The sequence below is a fragment of the Mesocricetus auratus genome, unplaced genomic scaffold (genome assembly GCF_017639785.1).
Source record: "Mesocricetus auratus isolate SY011 unplaced genomic scaffold, BCM_Maur_2.0 Super-Scaffold_100676, whole genome shotgun sequence".
NCBI lineage: Eukaryota > Metazoa > Chordata > Mammalia > Rodentia > Cricetidae > Mesocricetus > Mesocricetus auratus.
Window position 1 is genome coordinate 104,062,631 of NW_024429266.1, and position 20,000 is coordinate 104,082,630.

Here is a 20,000-nt window from a genome sequence, read left to right on the forward strand (position 1 = left end):
GAAAATGGGCCACAGAGTTATCAGTCTACATGTGCTGCCCATCATGAGCCTACAGCAATCTATTATCAAACAAATCATCATGCCTTTAGATTTGAACTTGTTAAAATAGTTAAATGAAAATGAAAACTTTAGTAGCCGTGTGAGGCAATTCTTCCCAGATGTCTTTATCTGCAACAGTCACACTTAACCACACCACACCAAGAGATAGCAATCATTTCTTCACTAGACATAGTGCAGGGTTTCCAAGGTTTTCTGAGGGAACTGGGTAGGGAGGAAAACGAGGGATAATGCACTCAGAGAAATGGTAGATACTTAAATCCAAGCTTGGAGGCCTCACATGTTTAATTTCTTCTTGGATGGGATAGAGAGGGTTATATTTATAGGAAGCTTAATGTCCAGCCAGAGGGACTATATCCACACTGTTTCTGGGAGATACATGCTTCCTTTGGTCTGTCTGTCTTTTCCTCTAGAGCTCTACTTAGGTTGCATTCCTTTCATGATCGTGCTCACCATTATGCTGTACGCCCTTGTCTGAGTAGGTGTGTCCTTGTTAGTTAGGGTGTCACTGCAGGTGAGACTTGAGTTTTCAACATCCCATACCAAAACAAGTGTTCTTTTTTTCTGTCTCCTGTCTGTGTATCTATATGTAAGACTCAGTGTTATGCCTGTCCACCAAGATCCAGCCATTCATGATGATAGTGGACTAATCCTCTCTCCTGTAATCAAACCTCAAATTAGAAACCTTAAGCATAAAAGTCACGTTGGCCTTTTTTCTTCACAGCAATAGAAAAGTCACTAAGTCATCTGTGTAATATTTCGGTGTATTGGGCCCATGTCCTGTTAAGTAAGGCTGAATTAAAGAGCAATGGAATGTCTTGGCCAAACCTAGTCCGTGGTACAGTTATTGCTGGTGACTAGTGCAGGCCCATGGTGAAAAAGAGCAACAATTGGGGATAGAGGCTAATGAAACCTGCGTGGTTTGAAAGAAAAACAGTAGTAGGTAGTTCCAGAGGGCAGTCATGTGCTGAAACGGAGGCAGTAATTATCAGGGAGGCTCGGGTACCCGCTCTTCTTTGGGAGTAAGGAAAAGTTGTCGTAAGGGAACTGTCCACCCAGCCAAGCATTTAAGTATGGAAAGAAAAGGAGGGTGACTACAAGTCCCCAAATCCAACTTCTTTCAGAATCTGCATTCAAAGCTAGAACCCTGTGTGGTGGTACCATTTATGAGCTACTCGCTGTTTGAAAGAAGAAAGATGCAACATTTAAACGTCATGGATTTGTCCTCTGTGCTTCAGCTCACCAGTGTTCCAGTCAACTCTTTGGAAGAGTCCAATCCCAAGTAAGGAGCCCGGGAGAGCTCACTGCACGAATCCGTGATGAAGCCTGAGGTGCGTTTTGAGACCATAACATGTTGAGATGCCCCAGCTTAGATACACCTGCCATGGAAAGCTGGAGCGAGTGAGAGAGACAGAGAGAGAGAGAAAGACAGAGAGTGAGAGACAGAGAGGAAGAGAGCACGCGAGAGAGCCACACACACACACACACAGCAGAGAGACAGTGAGAGACAGAGAGAACAGAGCGCGCGCGCGCGAGAGCGAGACACACACACACACACACACAGAGAGACAGAGAGAGACAGAGAGAGACACACACACACAGAGACTTGGTCTCGCTCCAATCTTTCTTTACTCTGTGAAGGGGAAACGTGTGTTCTGGGCCACTGTGTGTTGGCCACACACGAACTGTGTTTTGATTTTACAAGAATTCAAGACACTGCCTTGACTTTCAGAAGGAACTCTGGACACGAGGACGGTGTTGACTCCGCACACACGGGGATCTTAGTTCTGCAGCCACGCGCGCTCTCTGGCCCGGGCAGCTCTGAGCCTCGGACGAAGGCGGGGAAGGAACCGCGGAGCTGCGTCCCTGAGGGAGCTGCGCCCGTCACTCAGGCCACACCGGCCAATCAGCGCCCGCCATCGCACCGTCAGTCAGAGCGGGGCGGGCACTTCCGGTCCGCCATGCCGCAGTTCGCCCGCCCTGGACCCGGGCAGCCGCTCGCGTTCCGCGGGCCGCGCTGTGAGCCGCCGCCGGGAGCTGTGAGGAGCGCGGGGCGAGCGCGGAGCCGCCATGGTGAGCGAGGGCCGCCGTGCGCACGCGGGGAGGGGCCGCGGAGCCGCTGCGGGGCCTCCCGGGCCTGCGGTCACGTGAGCCCCGCCGTCCACGCCGCCGGCGGTCCCGAGGCCTCTGATCGTCTTCGTCCGCGGCGGAACCGCGCGGGACGGGGCGTGGGGGCCGTGCGCGGTCGGGCCGCACGTGACGTCACCACGCAGCGCGCTACCGTCCCCAGCGTCTCCCGGACGCTGTGCCCTGGGCGCCGAGCCCTCAGCTCAGGAGCGCATGCGTGGACTCGGTGCCGGGCGCAGAGTCCGTGTCGGGAACGCATTTGCCCGGGCTCCCGGCCTCGGGTGTCAGAATCCACTGCGCTGTTGTGACTTAGTCCCGAGTGTTCGCGTAGGGTCTCTTGGTCTTTTTATTCTTTCCAAAACAACCTAGAAAGCTGTAGGCCAGCTAGTGCTGCCTAGTGAGTGTCCATCTTAAAAACCTCAAAGAAAGTGTCTGTGTGCTTTGTTTTGAGTCAGGTTCTCTCTGCCTGATGTAGGCGTGGATTTAAATTTGCGTTACCTGCAAACAGTATTTGCTCTTAACAGCTGAACCTTCTCTCCAGCCTGAAATCCAAGTATTAAATCTCTGTGATTTTAAAACAAGAGATTTACTTTCTCAAACATTTAAAAGTTGATTCTTTTATCAATATGAAGACATTCAAATAATTGAGGATTATTTATATGAGAAAAATAAGTTCACAGGATACACTAGCAGTCTTCAAAAATTACATTCAAGGGAGTATTCGCCCTAGAACAAAGACTTTGTCATCTCCATTCCTTATGTATAATTTTTCATTTTTGAGACTAATTCCTTATATATAATTTTTCGTTTTTGCTGTGTAGTTCTAGTTGGCCTTGAAGTCACAGATTCATGTGCCTCTGTGCCTCCCAAGGGTTAGGATTAAATCATAAGCCACCGTATCTGGCCACACTTATAATTCTCTAAAATATCATAAGCTGATATGTTCATAAGAAACACAGTTCCCGCCGGGCGTTGGTGGCGCACGCCTTTAATCCCAGCACTCGGGAGGCAGAGGCAGGCGGATCTCTGTGAGTTCGAGGCCAGCCTGGTCTACAAAGTGAGTTCCAGGACAGCCTCCAAAGCCACAGAGAAACCCTGTCTCGAAAAACCAAAAAAAAAAAAAAAAAAAAAAAAAAAAAAGAAACACAGTTCCCTTCTAGACCTGGCAAATACTCTGTCTTCCCAGCATGCTTCTTTTTAATGGTGTCTGGATTTTCCCCGTAGATTTTATCTCAATTTCTGTTAGAGTTCATTTGTTTTCTCTTTTTCGTTTGTGTATATCTGCGTGATTGCATATGCTTGCCTAGTGAGTTCTCCCAGAGGCCAGAGAAGGGTCAGCTCTATTGGAGTTATAGGCTTGTGAACCAACCATCCTGGGTGTTGGGAACCAGCACAGGGCCTCAGTCTTGACAGCTGAGCCTTCTCTGCAGGCACTGTGGGTTTCTCAAGCTGGTGAGCCTGTATCGTGGGAAGATGGTCTTACTTAACTTTTCTAATAATGACAAGTTGGCAGCCAAACTGCATTCATTTCAGTGCTTCCCTCAAAAAAAAGCAGGAGTCACCATAGAATTCTTGGTCATGGTTGTTACGGATGTCTTTATGTTCACAAGTAAGATGCTATAAACAAACATAAGCTTATGCTTTGAAATTGCCAGATATTCAGCGGGCTGGAATGTGAAGATATTTGATTCCAGAAAGGTCTTTTGGGAAGGGAAAGCCACTCTCAGCAACCTTCTGCTTCCTGGTCTTTTTTATTAATTGTTTACAAGTCCTTGGGACCATCCATGAGCTGTCAGTATCTGTCCAGACATTGTATAATCACCATTAGCATGTTATTCCACCTATTTTGTAAGTTCATGTAGAAATGAATAACCTATTTTAGTCTGGATTCAAATAATTCTAGTTCTTTTTTTTCTCTCTCAAGATACTGTACAAGGACTTCCTTCTAGAGTTGTAAATAGATAGGTTAGTGCATAATTAAGTATTAGACATTTTGGTTTTGCAGATATAGCACTGGATATACTGCTAATAGCTCATGAGGCTGAGAAAGAATTGGTAAATGAATTTTTTTTCCTGCCTTAACCCTAGCTTGCGTATATTGTAAAGTTAGCATTTTCAGGGGTTCTTGTAAGTCCTCATCAGGAAATGGAGGGAAATTAAGATTAGACAGATTGTCAAATTCCTCATCTCATATTTCAGGGTCATTTTCAGTAAACGGGGATAGGTATTTAAAGGAATTTCCGGTGAGGGAGCTGTCACCAGCTTAGTTGTCAGTGGCACTGGTTTCCCTTGACCTCTGCCATTATCTCTTTGGTTGTAGTAATATTTGTTGGCATATTCTGGTCATTCATCACGAGGCTCTGCTCTCAGGAAAGCAAATTGCTATATAGGGCAACTGTAGGCACAAACACAGGCACACTGTGGCGGTCAGGTCACCCCACACTGCACTTGTTAGTGACAAGTGTGGCCCACCATGTACTGACTATTCTCTAACGTCAGAACATGGAGATATAAAGAAGTGTGCATAGCCAGTGGCTGCGTGCTGAGGTGTCTGCACTCTTCACACCTCCTTTCATGAGCTGCTTCTACACAGAGACCTGCTGTAAATTCTACACAGAGACCTGCTGGATATATGAGTGCTCACATTTCTTTTATTTACTTATTTTACATCTAGGCCACGGTTTCCCCTCCCTCCTCTCTTTCCAGTCATCCTTCCCACCCGCCCTCTGTGTCTACCCTTCTCCCTAATTTCTGTTTAGAAAAGGGCATGTCTTCCATGAGTACCAGCAAAACATGGCATATTAAGTTGCAGTAAGACTAAACACCTCCCATGTATTAAGGCTAAGCAAGGCCACCCAGTATGAGGAGTAGGGTCCCAAAAGCCAGTAAAAGAGTTGAAAATAGCTCCAGTTCCTGCTTTTAGGAGTCCCAGAAGATGACCAAGCCACACAACTGTCACATATGTGCAGAGTGCTTAGGTCTGTCCTGTGCAGGTTCCCTGGTTGTCGGTTTAGTCTCTGTGAGCCCCTATGAGCTCAGATGAGTGATTCTGTGAGTTTTCTTGTGGTGTCCTCGACCCCTCTGGTTCCTACAATCTTTCTCCCTCTTCTGCAGGATTCCCCAAACTCCGCCTGAGGTTTGGCTCTGGGCTGCATCTGTCTCCATCACTTGCTGGATGTCACCTCTCTGAAAGTTTGCCTAGGCACCAGTCTGGTCATAGGAGATGACTACTTCAGTCTACATACCCACTACTACTAGGCTGGGGTCATCCTTGTTGGTTTCTGGAAGGTTTCCTTGTGTCAGATTTTTATCTGACCCTGAAATGACCCCCTTTTCAGTAGTGTTGTTTAGTACTCTTCCCCACTATCCCTGCCTAACCTTTCAATCCAAGTGATTGTGCTAACCAATCCTAGTTGGTAGGCTTCCACATAGAAGCAGTTGCTCACTGCAGTGAAGCAGATGCTGTCCCCTGAAACCATCCCTGGAGTGGTTCTTCTCCATGCCCTTTACTGACCGACAGCCATTGTGGTCTTTTTTGATACAGCCAGGTAATGACTTGTGCCCAACGTGAGTGACAGACTCCCCTACATTACGACCCATGTGTAGAAGGGCACATCTGCACGTGCATGACAAATAAATGTAATTAAATATTTGAGAAACAATCAAGCCTAAAAGGTATCCGTTTTTTTTTTTTTTTCTTTCTGGAAGGGTCTTACTCTAGGTCACTTGCCTAGTACTTACTATTTAGAGCAGGTTCGTCTCTGCCTCCCCAGTGCTAATACTAAAAGTTCATATCACTGTGCCCAGCTTTAGTGATTGCTATTAAAATGTCACGATCTGGAGAGTGTACTTTGGTATGGAAAAAATGCAAGGCGAACTTCATCTATTTATTGAACTTGAAGTTAACCTGAACACTACTGAGACAGTGTTCTCCCACAACAAAAGAAGTTGTATGCAATTGTGCATGGTGTAATACCAGGACTCAGGTCAGAGGGGCAGAAGGATGGGCAGCAAGTTTAACCTAGTGTTTGCATAGCGTTCCAGACCAGTCAGGTCTACATAGGGAAACCTTGTCTCCACAGCAGAACGTCAAACGATGTCCTAGCTCACAACAAAACAATACCTATAGGTGGTTAAGGCGCTTGCTTCTGAGCCTGATGACTTGAGTTCATCCCCAGGAGTGGGAACATCCCCAGTGTTCTCTGACCACCACATGTGTGCGACACTTAAGTCACCAAGCATGGGAAACAGGGCGCTGGGGATGCAGGTCAGGGGTAGAACACCTGTCCAAGTATATGAAAGCTCTGGGTTCCCCCATCCTAGCACTTCAGGAAAACATCTTGCTTGAGACAGAATTCCTCTTTGCTGATCCTGATCTCCTATGTAGCCCATACTAGTCTGGATACTGGGATTGTAGGCTGTACCACCTAGTGAGCTTCATATAATGTTTACAAGTCTCCTGAAGAGTTGAGGTAAAGATTTTCTAGTCAAACGGATGTACGAATGCATTTACATTCCTCTAGCCCCAGGAGTTAAATCCAGCAGAACATTAGCTATGGCAGCATCTTTCTGTTCTCCCCCACTTCGGGGGTCACTCATCCAGGTTTCCGTTTAATCCAGTCAAGGTGAGTCATCAGTGTGATAGACAGTTAGGTGTGATAGATAGTTTTCTGTCCATTTGGCACAACTAGATTCATCTGAGAGGAGGGAGCCTCAATCCATAAGATCTAGCTGTATGCAAGCCTGTAGAGCATTTTCTTCATTAGTGATTGATTGGGAAGTGCCCAGCCCATTGTGGATGGTGTCATCTTTAGTCTGGTGGTCCTGGGTTCTATAAGAAAGCAGCTGAGCAAGCCATGGGGAACAAGCCAGTAAGCAGCACCCTCCATGGCCTCTGCATCAGCTCCTGCCTCCAGGTTACTAATGTGCTTGAGTTCCTGTCCTGCCTTCCTTCATGAGCTTGGGGAACAGGAACCCTTGTGTGGAAACACGATTATTGTTGACCTCACCATGCAGTGAGCACACATCTGCTTTAACCGTCGGAATGGAAGGCAGATTTGCTAACTAGCAGAGCCCTAGTTACTAGGATCTTCTCACAGTTCTGTACTTGCCAGTTGACAAGTTGACATGTGTGTGCAAGATCCCTTGAGTTAATTTTGTACAGATCTTGAGGTCTGTGTTGTTAATATATTTGCATATAAATGCAACGTGTTCTAGTCACATGTGTTAGTAAGTCCATACTTACTGAGTTTTCTAGTCTCATTGGTCAACACTATATTTTAATTATGTACCTATGTCCATTTGCTCTAATGTTCTGTTGATCTCTTTATTCTTTCCCAGATGGCACAGTCTTTATGGCAGTTGTGTTTGAAATTTTGAAGTTGGGTGATGTCACTGGTGTGGTATATATACAATATTATGTTGATCATTTTTTCATTCACGATGACCTTTTGCCATCAGTTTTCTGTGGTTGATAGCAATATTATTAGGCTTTTTTATTGGACTTTTGTTGAATCTATAGTTCAAATTCTGAAGTTTTGTAATATAGTATTGATACAATAGCCAAGGTAGCAGCAAACCACAAGGTTGCTTTCTTTTTTTTTTTTAAACATTTATTTATTACATATACAGTGTTCTGCCTACAGGCCAGAAGAGGACACCAGTTGAATCATAGATGGTTGTGAGCCACCATGTGGTTGCTGGGAATTGAACTCAGGACCTGCGGAAGAGCAGTCAGTGCTCTTAACCTCTGAGCCATCTCTCCAGCCCCCAGGCAAGGTTGCTTTCTTGTCAAGGTTGACCCAACTCCCTGCTAACGCTTCCCCATCCTCCATCAGACACAGTCCCTGTGGGACCCACAGTTCTCAAAGTTTAAATGTGCACTGTTAAACAATTTATTTAAAAAGACATTTTAATAAGATTACCATGAATTTAGAAGGAGATGGAACCTATAGCTTAGGCAGGTAGGCCCCACACAAAAAAGGAATAGAGGAAAGAGTTCTGTGGCCTCCATCAGAGACAGCTGAGTCGATCCATTTTCTTATCACACAGATTGTACTGTGAAAGCCAAGCATCGTCCCCCATGTGTCTCACCTTCTACTCAGTCCCCACGTACAAAAATGTTGCTCAGCTGCGTTTTATCCCAGTAGAGTATGGTCTGGGCCATGCTCAGAGGGATCTGTGACTCTTCATGTTGGCTGGCATTTAAGACCTTCAGAATCCAACTTGCTAAAATAGTGAAAATGAATTTAAAACCTTAGCCTTGTGAGGCAATTCTACCAGTTGGAAATGTACCTTCCAGATGGCATCATCTACAACAGTCACACTTAAGACACCAAGACATCCCCTTCACTGCTTCCACCAGACCCAGGCTCTCTGTGAGAGCTGGGTAAGGAGGGGGGCAGGGGATGATTCTCTGCACCCACAGAAAAGATAGGGACTTAAATCTAAGTTTGCAGGTCTTGTATTGTTTAATCTTGCTTTAGATAATGTAGGGAAGGTTATACTGATGACGCCTGTAACCCCCAACAAGCACTGACTCCTCTGGGGTAACTATTTTCTTCCTGTTGTTTCTCTCTCTCTCTCTCTCTCTCTCTCTCCCCTCCCTTCCTCCCTCTCTCCCTCCCTCTTCATCTCTTTCTCCTTTGTTTTCCCTCAGTTTTTTTCACTCTTTTCCTTTAGAGCTCTTGCTACTTAATGTGATATTTATTTCATTGTTTATATTTGCTCGAGACCCTCAAGCTCCTGTCTTTCAATGCTTGGTCCCCAGTTAGTAGAACTAATTGTGTACAGTTAGGAGGTATGTCCTTGGTGGGGGCGGGTGTGTCTTGTTTGTTAAGGTGTCACTATAGATGGGTTTTGAAGTTACAAAAACCCAGGCTAAGACAAGTGTTTCTTTCTGTTTGCCTGTCTCTAGCAGGATATTAGTCTCAGCCCCATGCATGTCTTTCTTGATGCTGCCATTCATGATGATAATGGTCTAATCCTCTGGGTTTAAGCCCCAAATTAATCACCTTGCATTATAGTAGTCACCTTGGTCATAGTGTTTCTTCACAGTAACTAAAATAGATGTTTTGTGTAATATTTTGGCATATCGTCCGCATATATTCATCCCGAGTCCTGTGAAAATGAGTAAGGCTAAGTTAAAGAGTCATGAACTATGAACTGTCTTGACAGAGAATTTAGTCTGCGGCTTGGTTATCACTGATGACTCATGAAGATCCATAGAGGACAAAAGCAACAGTAGGGTCAGAAATAAATGAAACCTGTGTGGTTTGGCAAGAGAAACAGCGAGGTAGTATTGGAGGGCAGTCATGTGCTGAAGCAGAGGCTGTAATGATGAGGGAGGTTAGTGCCAATAAAGAGAAAGCACCTGCTCCTCTTTGGAAACATGGAAGAGGTGTTGCAAGGGTCCTTCCCACCTGGTCAAGCATTTATTTTTTTGTTTTTACGAGACAGGGTTTCTCTGTATTGTTTCGGAGGCTATCGGTCCAGCCCGGCCTTGAACTCACAGAGATCCGCCTGCCTCTGTCTCCCGAGTGCTGGGATTAAAGGCGTGCGCCACCACCGCCCGGCTGGTCAAGCATTTAAATAGGGCAGGAAAAAAGGTACAAGATTCCTAGTCCCAGAAAGCAGCTTCATATACAACTTTTGGTGATCTGTTCTGGTGGGGTTAGGGTCAATCAAAAGCTAGAAGCCATGTGTCTCATTTCCTTTTTTTTTTTTTTTTTTTTTTTTTTTGGTTTTTCGAGACAGGGTTTCTCTGTATCGTTTTGGAGGCTGTCCTGGAACTCGCTCGGTAGTCCAGGCTGGTCTCGAACTCACAGAGATCCGCCTGCCTCTGCCTCCCGAGTGCTGGGATTAAAGGCGTGCGCCACCAACGCCCGGCTTCTCATTTCCTTGAAAGAAGAAAGATGCACAGTTTAAATGGCATGCATTCTTCTGTAATTTCAGTCCAACACTGCTGTAGCTACCTGTTTGCAGAGGATAGCCCTGGTGAGGAGACTGGTAGTTCATTGTGTGAAGTTGTGAAAATGAGGCCTGGGCTTCATTTTGAAACCACCAGGTGTGGAGATTTCCCAGCCTTGAGACACCTGCCGTGAATAGCTGCTTGAAGGAGTGGAAGCAGCCAGAGGGGTGCGTGAAAGGTTTGAGAAAGAGCCATCCAAACCCCTTGAAACGGAAATCCTAGCTGCAGGATTTAGTGTTTGCCCAGCAGGGTTTCAGTCTTGCCTTGGTTGAATCTTTCCTCACTTTCTTGAAAAGGAAATGTGTATTCTGTACTTTGTGTGTTGTGTAGACATAATTTGTTTTTTTTATTTCACAAGGTAACACTGTCAAGAGATCGCCTTCAGTGTGAGAAGAGACTTTGTGTATTCTAGCAGGGTTGGCTCTGTTCAGAGTATGGCCTCTTTGTTACTAGACTAATTGCATTTTGCCTTATGGGTCGAGTGTGAACCTCTCATGGCCTGTGTCAAAATGTGGGTTGAATGAAAAATCTCTCGAGTACAAAGATGCGGTTGAGACTTTTGTTTATGGTCTGGGGTTTTCATAGGGCGCCTCTAGGATAATGGTCTTTTTTGGAGTACATTAGTTTCTGGGGTGGCTGCTGAGTGTTTCTACCCTGAGCACACTTGTCTTCTTTCTGTGGTTGAAACTGAGCAGCCCCTGTCCTTCTCATGCCGCCACGACATAACAATCATAACAGACGTTGTCCCTAAATAATGTAAAGTAAAACCGAAGTAATAGGTTTCCTTGCTAAGACATTTTTCTGCCCTGATGCTTTAATTTTTATACTTTTGGCTGATGGAATGAAGTCTTGGTGCATGTGAAGCATTTGCTCTAGTACTGAGCTTTACCCACTTGTTTCAAACTTTTGCAGAAATTATCATTTTTTTCCCACTAGGATGGCGTGCATCTATGGCATTAATAATGCTCTCCTGAGTCATTGCATTGCAGATATATAACATTCTTCATATCTTTATGCATGTTTTATTTTTTAACTTTTGAAATGTGTGCATGAGTCTGTTACTTATAAATATGCATGTGTACTGTGTGTGCCTGGTATTTTCTGACGTCATCAGAGAGCACTGGATTCTCTTGAACTGGAATTACAAATTGTTGGGAGCTCCAAGTGAGAGCTGGGTATTGATGCAGGTCCTCTGCAAAAGCCACAGGTGATTTTAACTGTTCACCCATCTTCATCATACTCTGCTGGTTTGTTTATTTTTAATTAATTAATTTATTTTTTAACATAAGCCTTTTGTCACTAATTTTTAAAGAACGCTTTAATTTGTCAGGCAATAACATTAAAAGTGCATTCCTTGTTAAGAATATCATATTAGCCTTAGAGTTTAAATTCCTGTTTTCTGAAAGACAAGTACATATCTTGAGAGGATTTTTAACTCATTGACGAAATTTAGAGTGAGCCCCTGAGGGCTCTCTTTTTTTCTCTGTTTGAGACAGGATTTCAATGTGTACCTTTGGCTGTCCTGGAAATTGATACATCGACCAGGCTGGCCTGAAAATCACAGAGATTTACTTGTTTCTGCCTCCTGAATTTTAGGATTAAAGGTGTGCACCACCATGCCCATCTTGTTGAACATTTTTTGATGTCAGTAGTTTTGATACGGTTGCTGATGTTCATGCAGTACTAATGCTCTATTCGTGTAAGTCAGCACTTGTTTTGCAGGGCCATACACTATTCAGAGGGCTCTTCATGAGTCACTGTCCTCCTTTTCTGTTTCATTCTAAAATGACTGGGTGAGTGCATTTGAAATTCTGTGCTGTCAAATAAATTTGTGGAGCACACAGAATCATGTAAATATATTCCCAATGAAGTGTGCATTTTCAATGCAGTCAGTCTCACCATTTCTCTTATGTATACTATGGGATACTTTAGGACGCAGTGACCTATGAGGATGTGCATGTGAACTTCACTCATGAAGAGTGGGCTTTGCTGGATCCTTCCCAGAGGAGTCTCTACAAAGATGTGATGCTGGAGACCTGTGAGAACCTCGTTTCTATAGGTAAGAATGTGAGCTTTCTGTCACTTTGTAACTTAAGGGACTGGTGTTTCATTGTGTTTTCGACTGTTAAAAAAGAAGAATGTGGTAAATAAGTAAGGCCTGGTTCCAAAGTTCACTGAAGATAATAACTCAGATTTTCATAATTTCCAATAATATACCTTTCTGTAATACATTTTAGGCTACAAGTGGGAAGATCCAAATATTGAAGAACATTGTCAAAGTTCTAGAAGACATGGAAGGTAAATTTCTTGTGTAAGGTGATAGATTTGTGCCTCTGAAGAAATTTTAATATGCCCTGATATATAATGAAAAGCAACAGTGTCAGTAATCACAGCTTTGTAACAATTATTAAATTGTCTTTTTCCTTTTTTTAATTTAAATTAGAAGCAATCTTGTTTTACATGTCAATCCCAGTTCCCTCTCCTTTCCCTCCTCCCCTGCCCCCCACCAGCCCCCTATCCCATCCCCTTTCTGTGCCCCAGGGAGGGTGAGGCCTTCCATGGTGGATCTTCAAAGTCTGTCATATCATTTGGAGCAGGGCCTAGGCCCTCCCCTGTGTGTCTAGGCTGAGAGGGCATCCCTCTATGTGGAGTGGGATCCCAGAATCCACTCGTGTGCTAGGCATAAATACTGATCCACTACCAGAGGCCCATAGATTGCCCAGACCTCCTAACTGACACCCACATTCAGGGGGTCTAGATCGGTCCTATGCTGGTTTCCCAGATATAGTCTGGGGTTCATGAGCTCACCCTTGTTCAGGTCAGCTGTTTCTCTGGGTTTCGTTAGCCTGGTCTTGACCCCTTTGTTCATCACTCCTCCCTCTCTGCAACTGGATTCCATAGTCCAGCTCAGTGTTTAGCTGTGGGTGTCTCCTTCTGCTTCCATCAGCTACTGGATGAAGGCTCTAGGATGGCATATAAGGCTGTCATCAATATCATTATCAGGGAAGGGCATTTAAGGTAGCCTTTCCACTATTGCTTAGATTCTTAGTTGGGGTCATCTTTGCATATCTCTGGAGATTCCCTCGTGCCAGTGCCAGATTCCTCTTTAAACCTATAATGCTCCCTCTATTATGGTATTTCTTTTCTTGTTCTCCTCTGTTCTTCTCCCGGCTCAACCTTCCTGCTCCCTCTTGTCCTCCTCTCCCCTCCTCTTCTCCCCTTCTCTTTCTCATAACTCTCTCTCCCCTCCCCCCATGCTCCCAATTAGCTCAGGAGATCTTGTCCCTTTCCCCTTCTCCAGGGGGCCATGTATATCTCTCTTAGGGTCCTCCTTGTTTCCTAACTTCTCTGATGGTGTGGACTGTAGGCTGGTAAACCTTTGCTCTATGTGTAAAATCCATATATGAGTGAGTACATACCATGTTTGTTCTGGCTATTACAAATAATGCTACTATGAGCATAGTTGAGCAGACGTCCTTGTTGCATGAATGTACAACTTTTGGGTATATTCCTAAGGGTGGAGTTGCTGGATCTTGTGATTCCCATTTTCCTGAGGAATCTCCATACTGATTTCCAAAGTGGCTGTATGAGTTTGAACTCCCACTAGCAGTGGAGGAGTGTTCCCTTTCTCCACATCCTCTCCAGTATAAACTGTCATTAGTGTTTTTGATTTTAACCATCCTGACAGGAATATGATGATATCTCAGAGTTGTTTTGATTTTCATTTCCCTGATGGCTAAGAATGTTGAGCATTTTCTTAAGTGTCTTTCAGCCATTTTAGATTCCTCTATTGAGAATTCTCTATTTAGTTCTCTATCCCACTTTTTAATTGCATCCTTTGGTGTTTTGGAGACTTGCTTCTTGAGTTCTTTGTGAATTTTGGAAATCAGTCCTTTGTCAGATGTGGCATTGGTGAATTTCTTTTCCCATTCTGTGGGCTGCCTTTTTGTCTTGTTGACTGTGTCCTTTGCCTTACAGAAGCTTCCCAGTTTCAGGAGGTCCCCAAAATTGAAGGACAATTATTAATTGTCAATCTCAGTGTCTGTGCTTCTGGTGTTATGTTTAGGAAGCTGTCTCTTGTACCAATTTGTTCAAGGGTACCTCCCACTTTCTCATCTAAGAGGTTCAGTGTGGCTGGATTTATGTTGAGGTCTTTGATCCATTTGGACTTAAGTTTTGTCATGGTGATAGATATGAATCTATCTGTAGTCGTCTACAGGCCAATAACCAGTTATGCCAGCACCATTTGTTGAAGATGCTTTCTTTTTTCCATTGTATAACTTTAGCTTCTTTGTCAAAAATCTGGTGTTCATAGGTCTGTGGGTTAACATCAGAGTTTTCTTTCTTTGTTTTTTTTTTTTGTTTGTTTTTCGAGACAGGATTTCTCTGTATTGCTTTGGAGGCTGTCCTGGAACCCACTCTTGTAGACCAGGCCGATCTTGAACTCACAGAGATCCGCCTGCCTCTGCCTCCTGATTGCTGGGATCAAAGGCGTGCACCACCAATGCCTGGCCAGAGTTTTCAATTCAATTCCATTGGTCTACTTGTCTATTTTTGTGGCAATACCAAACTGTTTAGAGTGGCTATAGATCTATAATAGAGCTTGAAGTCAGGGATGGTGATGCCTCTGGAAGTTCCTTTATTGTACAGGATTGTTTTGGCTATCCTGGGTTTTTTGTTTTTCCATATAAATTTTAGTATTGTCCTTTCAAGAAGGGACAGTGACGAATTGTGTTGGGATTTTGATGGGGATTGCATTGACTCTGTAGATTGCTTTTGCCAAGATTGCCCATTTTTGCTATGTTGAGCCTGCCAATCCAAGAACATGGGAGACCTTTCCATTTTCTGGTATCTTCTTTAATTTTTTTCTTTAAAGACTCAAAGTTCTTGTTATATAGGTCTTTCCCTTGTTTGGTTAGCATTACCCCAAGATATTTTATGTTGTTTGTAGCTGTTGTAAAGGGTGATGTTTCTCTGATTTCTTTCTCAGCCCATTTATTGTATGTATATAGTAGGGCTAGACTCTGGTGGTGCCACATTGATCTTTCTGTTGTTGACTGTGTTCTTATAGTGTTGTCTTCCCATTCCTTCTTCCAGTGGGAGCTGGTGGTGTCTTTCCCTCTCCTGGTGGGTACAGATCCAAGATTCTCTTCTGGTGTTTACAAGCAGGTCCAATATTCCGATGGGTGGAAATGAGAGTAGCACCTTGACTTCACCTATTCTCTGGATGGGCTGGGCCACCAGGGCGGGTTCCCCTGTGTGCAGACCCCAGGCCTCAGGAGGGTCCGAGCTGGGCACCAATTATTAAATTCTTTTTTTTTTTTTTTTTTTTTTTTTTTTTTGGTTTTTCGAGACAGGGTTTCTCTGTGGCTTTGGATGCTGTCCTGGAACTCACTTTGTAGACCAGGATGGCCTCGAACTCACAGAGATCCGCCTGCCTCTGCCTCCCGAGTGCTGGGATTAAAGGCGTGCGCCATCACCGCCCGGCCAATTATTAAATTCTTAAAACATTATGTACCTCAGTTTCAGGTACCTGACCTGTGTTTGCATGGCAGTCTTCTAAGAAACAAGACAGGGGAATAATGCCTTAACAGACGTCACCACATCAATCATAGTCTCCTGAGATCCATGTTATAGAACTATACATTCATTTAGTTTCATTCCATTCAAGTATTGTAAAGGCATTCACATTCATTAGAGAATTAGGGTATGTCCAAGAACTTTTATTAGCAAATTGTCTGGTAGTCAAGCTAATATTACTCATATATTTGAATAGGTTTACCATAATTTAGTGAGAGGATCAGTTTGTAACAATCAAGAAGGGTGTTGTGGTGGAGAGACCTATCTTAAAATTAAACTGTGAATGCAATGTGAAAACCTTTTGTTTGTTATTGTTCCTTAAATAGGTACATGATCTGCCACTGTGGATACAAGCCATGTGATCCTAAGGGGTGTGGAAAGAAGCAATGTTCCTCTGTGTCTCCCAGAAAAAATAGGAGATATGTAGTTGTTCCCACTGTGAGAAGACATAGTGATCATGATACAAGTGTAGAATTAATTGAATTTCCAACTTCACTGGGAATACTTCAACAAACACAAACTCATGTTGGAAAAGAGCCTTGTGAGTACAAGGAATATGGAAATTCATCTGTCTGTCCTGGCTCATGTTGCACATGTAATGTGACTGACACTACAGGAAAATGTTATGAGTGTGATCAATATGGTAAAACTGTGAGTTCTTCCAGTTCTCTTCAAAGATGTGAAAAAACTCATATGGGAAAAGGATGTTGTAAATGTGAGCCATATACAAAAGGCTTAAACCATCACAGGTATCTTCAAACACACAAAAGAAACCGTAATGAAGAGGAACCCTGTAAATGTAAGCACCATGACAAAACATTTAGTTCTGATTCTTCTTTAAAATTACACCAAAGAACACATTTGAAAATGAAGCCCTATGAGTATAATCAAGGTGATAAAGATTTTGCATGTCACAATTATCTTCAAGAGCCCAAAATTCATACTGGAAAGAAACCCTATGAATGTCATCAGTGTGGAAAAGCCTTTGCACGTCCCAGTGAACGTAAAATTCATGAAAGAAGTCACACTGGAGAGAAACCCTATGAATGTAGTCAATGTGGTAAAACCTTTGCATATCCCAGTAGTCTTCAAAGACATGAAAGAAATCATGCTGTTGAGAAACCCTTTGAATGTCACCAGTGTGGTAAAGCCTTTGTACATAACAGTCACCTTCAAAGGCATGAAAGAAGTCATTCTGGAGGGAAACGCTATGAATGTAGTCAATGTGGGAAAGTCTTTGCACACAACAGTCACCTTCAAAGGCATGAAAGAAGTCACACTGGAGAGAGACCCTATGAGTGTAATCAATGTGGTATAGCCTTTTCATCTCGCAGTAATCTTCTCAGTCATGAAAGAAGTCATGCTGGTGTGAAACCCTATGCATGCAATCAATGTGGTAAAGCTTTTGCTCGTAAGAGTCATCTTCAATATCATGAAAGAATACATACTAGAGAAAAGTCCCATGAACCTCATAAAAGAGGTAAAACTTTGCACAGGAAGCAAAGACAACATCGTTTTGGGGGTACCAGTGCCATGGGGTGTCCACCAAGACCATCAGCAGTGGTGAAGTGGACCCAGCCAGAGCCTAGACAAGAAGTTGTGTGTACTGCAGAGGCAGGTGCTGGTGAAGAGACTCAGGCCCTTTGGAGAGCCCCTGAAGATTGTCAGTGGGTCCCAGTCATTAGTAATGGAGTTATTTATACTGTTGGAGTTTGTTTTTCTTTTTTTCAGAATGTGTCTACCCTTATCCTTCCCTCTTGAAGGGAGAGGTATTTAATTTTGATTTTTTAAAAAAGCCATAATTGGAAGACTTTGAACTTTTAAAAGAGATTTTGGATTTTTAGTGAGATTGGATATTTTTAAAGAAAAATTTTAATGTGTTTAAATTTGTAAAGATCATAGGACTTTTATTAAAGCCACATATGTTTTTAATATGAGGTCTTGGGGATGAAAAGGAAAGGGAAGGGTGTGGCTCAGTACTGATATGTGTGTGTGTTAAGATGACAAGTGGTCAGTTGTACTGGCTCCTCTTATGTCAGCATCACACACAAACGAGAGTTGTCTGAATGGAGGGAAACTAAGTTGATAAAATGCCTCCATAAGACCTTGTTGTAGGGCATTTTCTTAATTAATGCTTCATGGGGAAGTGTCCTGGGATCTATAAGAAAGCAGCTGAGAAAGCCACAGGGAACAAGTCAGTAAGCAGCACCCTGTGTCAGCGCCTGTGTCTAGGTTCCTGCCCCATTTAGGTTTCTGTCCTGACTTCCTTCAATGATGAACAGCAATATGGAACTTTAGGCTGAATAAGCCCATTCCTCCCAGTCTTGATTTTTCCTCATGGTGTTTCATTGCTAAAATTTTAACTAAGATGTCCTGTCTCAAAAATCCCCCCCCCCAAATAAAAGTGGGTTGTGAACAGATGGCTCAGTTAAACATACCGGCTATTGTTTCAGGTGACACAGTTTCAATTCCCAGCACCCAGAGGAAAGTTCACAACTGTAAGTCCTATTCCAGAATATCTAACACACATACAAAATGCATACAAACAAACACATATGCATGTAAATAAAAAGGAGAATATATCACATTATGAAACTTTCCCTAATGTAATCTGAACTCATCTACTCAGGTAACTATTTTGTTTTCTTCTTTCTCCCCTAGAGAACTGTGTTAACAATTACAACAAGAAGCAATTGGCAGAGTCCATTCACATAGGGTTAGAAATCATACAGTCCTTCAGTGAACAAATAGGGAATTTCATCACTTCCAAGTAATGACATATTTGGGAGTTGGGGATTTGCCTCAGTAGTACTGCTGCTGTTGGATACCCATGTTTGAGTCCTAGCATCAACATCAGATAGCTCAGAACTACTTCTAATACATTGTCCTGGATATCTGATGCTTCCTTGGGTACCAGGTATACAAATGGTTCAAAGACAGATATTTATGTATTTGTGCATGTGTATGCTCCATATTTCTAAAAGACTTATATATTGTTTTGTTTTTTCCTAAAATTAAAATAAATTTAGATGTATTGTTGGAATATGGTTCCAGAAAGGGGTCATTGAAGAGAATTCTACATGCTTATGTTAACAATCCAAGAAAAGACAAGAGTCTTCAAAACATGGCATTGTTCTTGGGTTGTGTTTTTGTGCTCCTCCATGGTGTAGCAGATAGATGTGAGTTGACTTCAGATTACACATTATTGCTTGCTGTTGTTATTCATTAACTGTTTAAACTATCATTTATATGCCTGTATGAAAAAACATGTGTGTCTCATGTGACTTGTTTTTATCATTGTATACAGCTTGAAGTCATGAGACCTTTTTTCCTCATGTGACCTTTCTTAACCTGCAGAATATAAATTGTCTTGGACTTTGAATAAAGTTGGCTGTTGTATGAGACTTTTGTCTTCCACAATTTTGGGCTCCTTTCTCCCAGGTCCCACCATCTTTAGAGTGGTGGAAAGTGGTGCTTGAAGAGGAACCAGAAGTAGACTACAAGATAAGAGAGTGGAGACCCACAAAAAGGCGGTGAGTGAGAATAAGGTAGCAGCAAGCAGGGAGGCTTTGCCTTGTGGTGAACATTTAATAATTTGACAATTATTAAACTCTAAATTATTAAAACCACAACTCAGCCGGGCGTTGGTGGCGCACGCCTTTAATCCCAGCACTCGGGAGGCAGAGGCAAGTGGATCTCTGTGAGTTCGAGACCAACCTGGACTACCAAGCGAGTTCCAGGACAGCCTCCAAAGCCACAGAGAAACCCTGTCTTGAAAAACCAAAAAAAAAAAAAAACAAAAAAACCCACAACTCTTGAATTGCTTGTAAATTGTTTATGATTGTAATTCCTGGTTTCCAGAAGAAAGAATTTTAGATGAAGCAGTATGAGACAGAATCCAAAAGGACATTGAAAAAAAACCCTGTTCAATTTTGGGTCACTTGTTCTTTAACTTGGGCTATTACCAAAATGATTAAGAAAGATAAAGAGGATATTATTCATGAAGGAGTGAATATAAACTATGATCAAACCTTAAAAGTGGTAAAAGAAGCAAAAATGCTGATTTTTCTTGTCAGGGAAAATCAAAAGTAAAAATAGCATCACCAGTGTCTATTCAGGTGACAACTCCCTCTCTCCCTTATTGGAGCCACCTCTAGATACATGTCATCCGTTTTCTGAAAAAGACCCAAAAGCATGGTGTGAGTAATTTAATCATCAACCAAATCTTGAATTCTTGGTTTTGATGAAGACTTAGGAGAGTCTATGG

At 43.0% G+C, this 20,000-nt stretch overlaps 2 protein-coding genes across 8 annotated transcripts in view; one reads left to right on the plus strand and one right to left on the minus strand.

The window, feature by feature from the left end:
- LOC101834311 (zinc finger protein 665-like) overlaps positions 1 to 20,000 on the minus strand; it is a 135,354-nt gene that overhangs the window by 26,378 nt on the left and 88,976 nt on the right. The window lies entirely within an intron of this gene.
- Znf77 (zinc finger protein 77) lies at positions 1,753 to 19,137 on the plus strand. 7 transcript variants are annotated; one of them, XM_040738025.1, is made up of 4 exons: positions 1,759 to 2,130; positions 12,086 to 12,212; positions 12,391 to 12,451; positions 16,060 to 19,137. In XM_040738025.1, the coding sequence occupies exons 1-4, from the start codon at positions 2,128 to 2,130 to the stop codon at positions 17,492 to 17,494; spliced, it is 1,626 nt and encodes a 541-aa protein (XP_040593959.1). In that variant the 5' UTR covers positions 1,759 to 2,127; the 3' UTR covers positions 17,495 to 19,137. The 7 variants fall into 7 exon arrangements, with proteins under 7 accessions (XP_040593965.1, XP_040593959.1, XP_040593963.1 ...); XM_040738029.1 differs by lacking the exon at positions 1,759 to 2,130 and adding an exon at positions 10,078 to 10,320; XM_040738027.1 differs by lacking the exon at positions 1,759 to 2,130 and adding an exon at positions 10,344 to 11,400.

What these genes read in the sequence shown, in the direction of transcription:
- Znf77 (XM_040738025.1), top strand. An exon ending in TGAGAACCTCGTTTCTATAG is followed by an intron (nt 12,213 to 12,390) that starts GTAAGAATGTGA and finishes AATACATTTTAG; the next exon opens with GCTACAAGTGGGAAGATCCA. An exon ending in AGTTCTAGAAGACATGGAAG is followed by an intron (nt 12,452 to 16,059) that starts GTAAATTTCTTG and finishes TTCCTTAAATAG; the next exon opens with GTACATGATCTGCCACTGTG.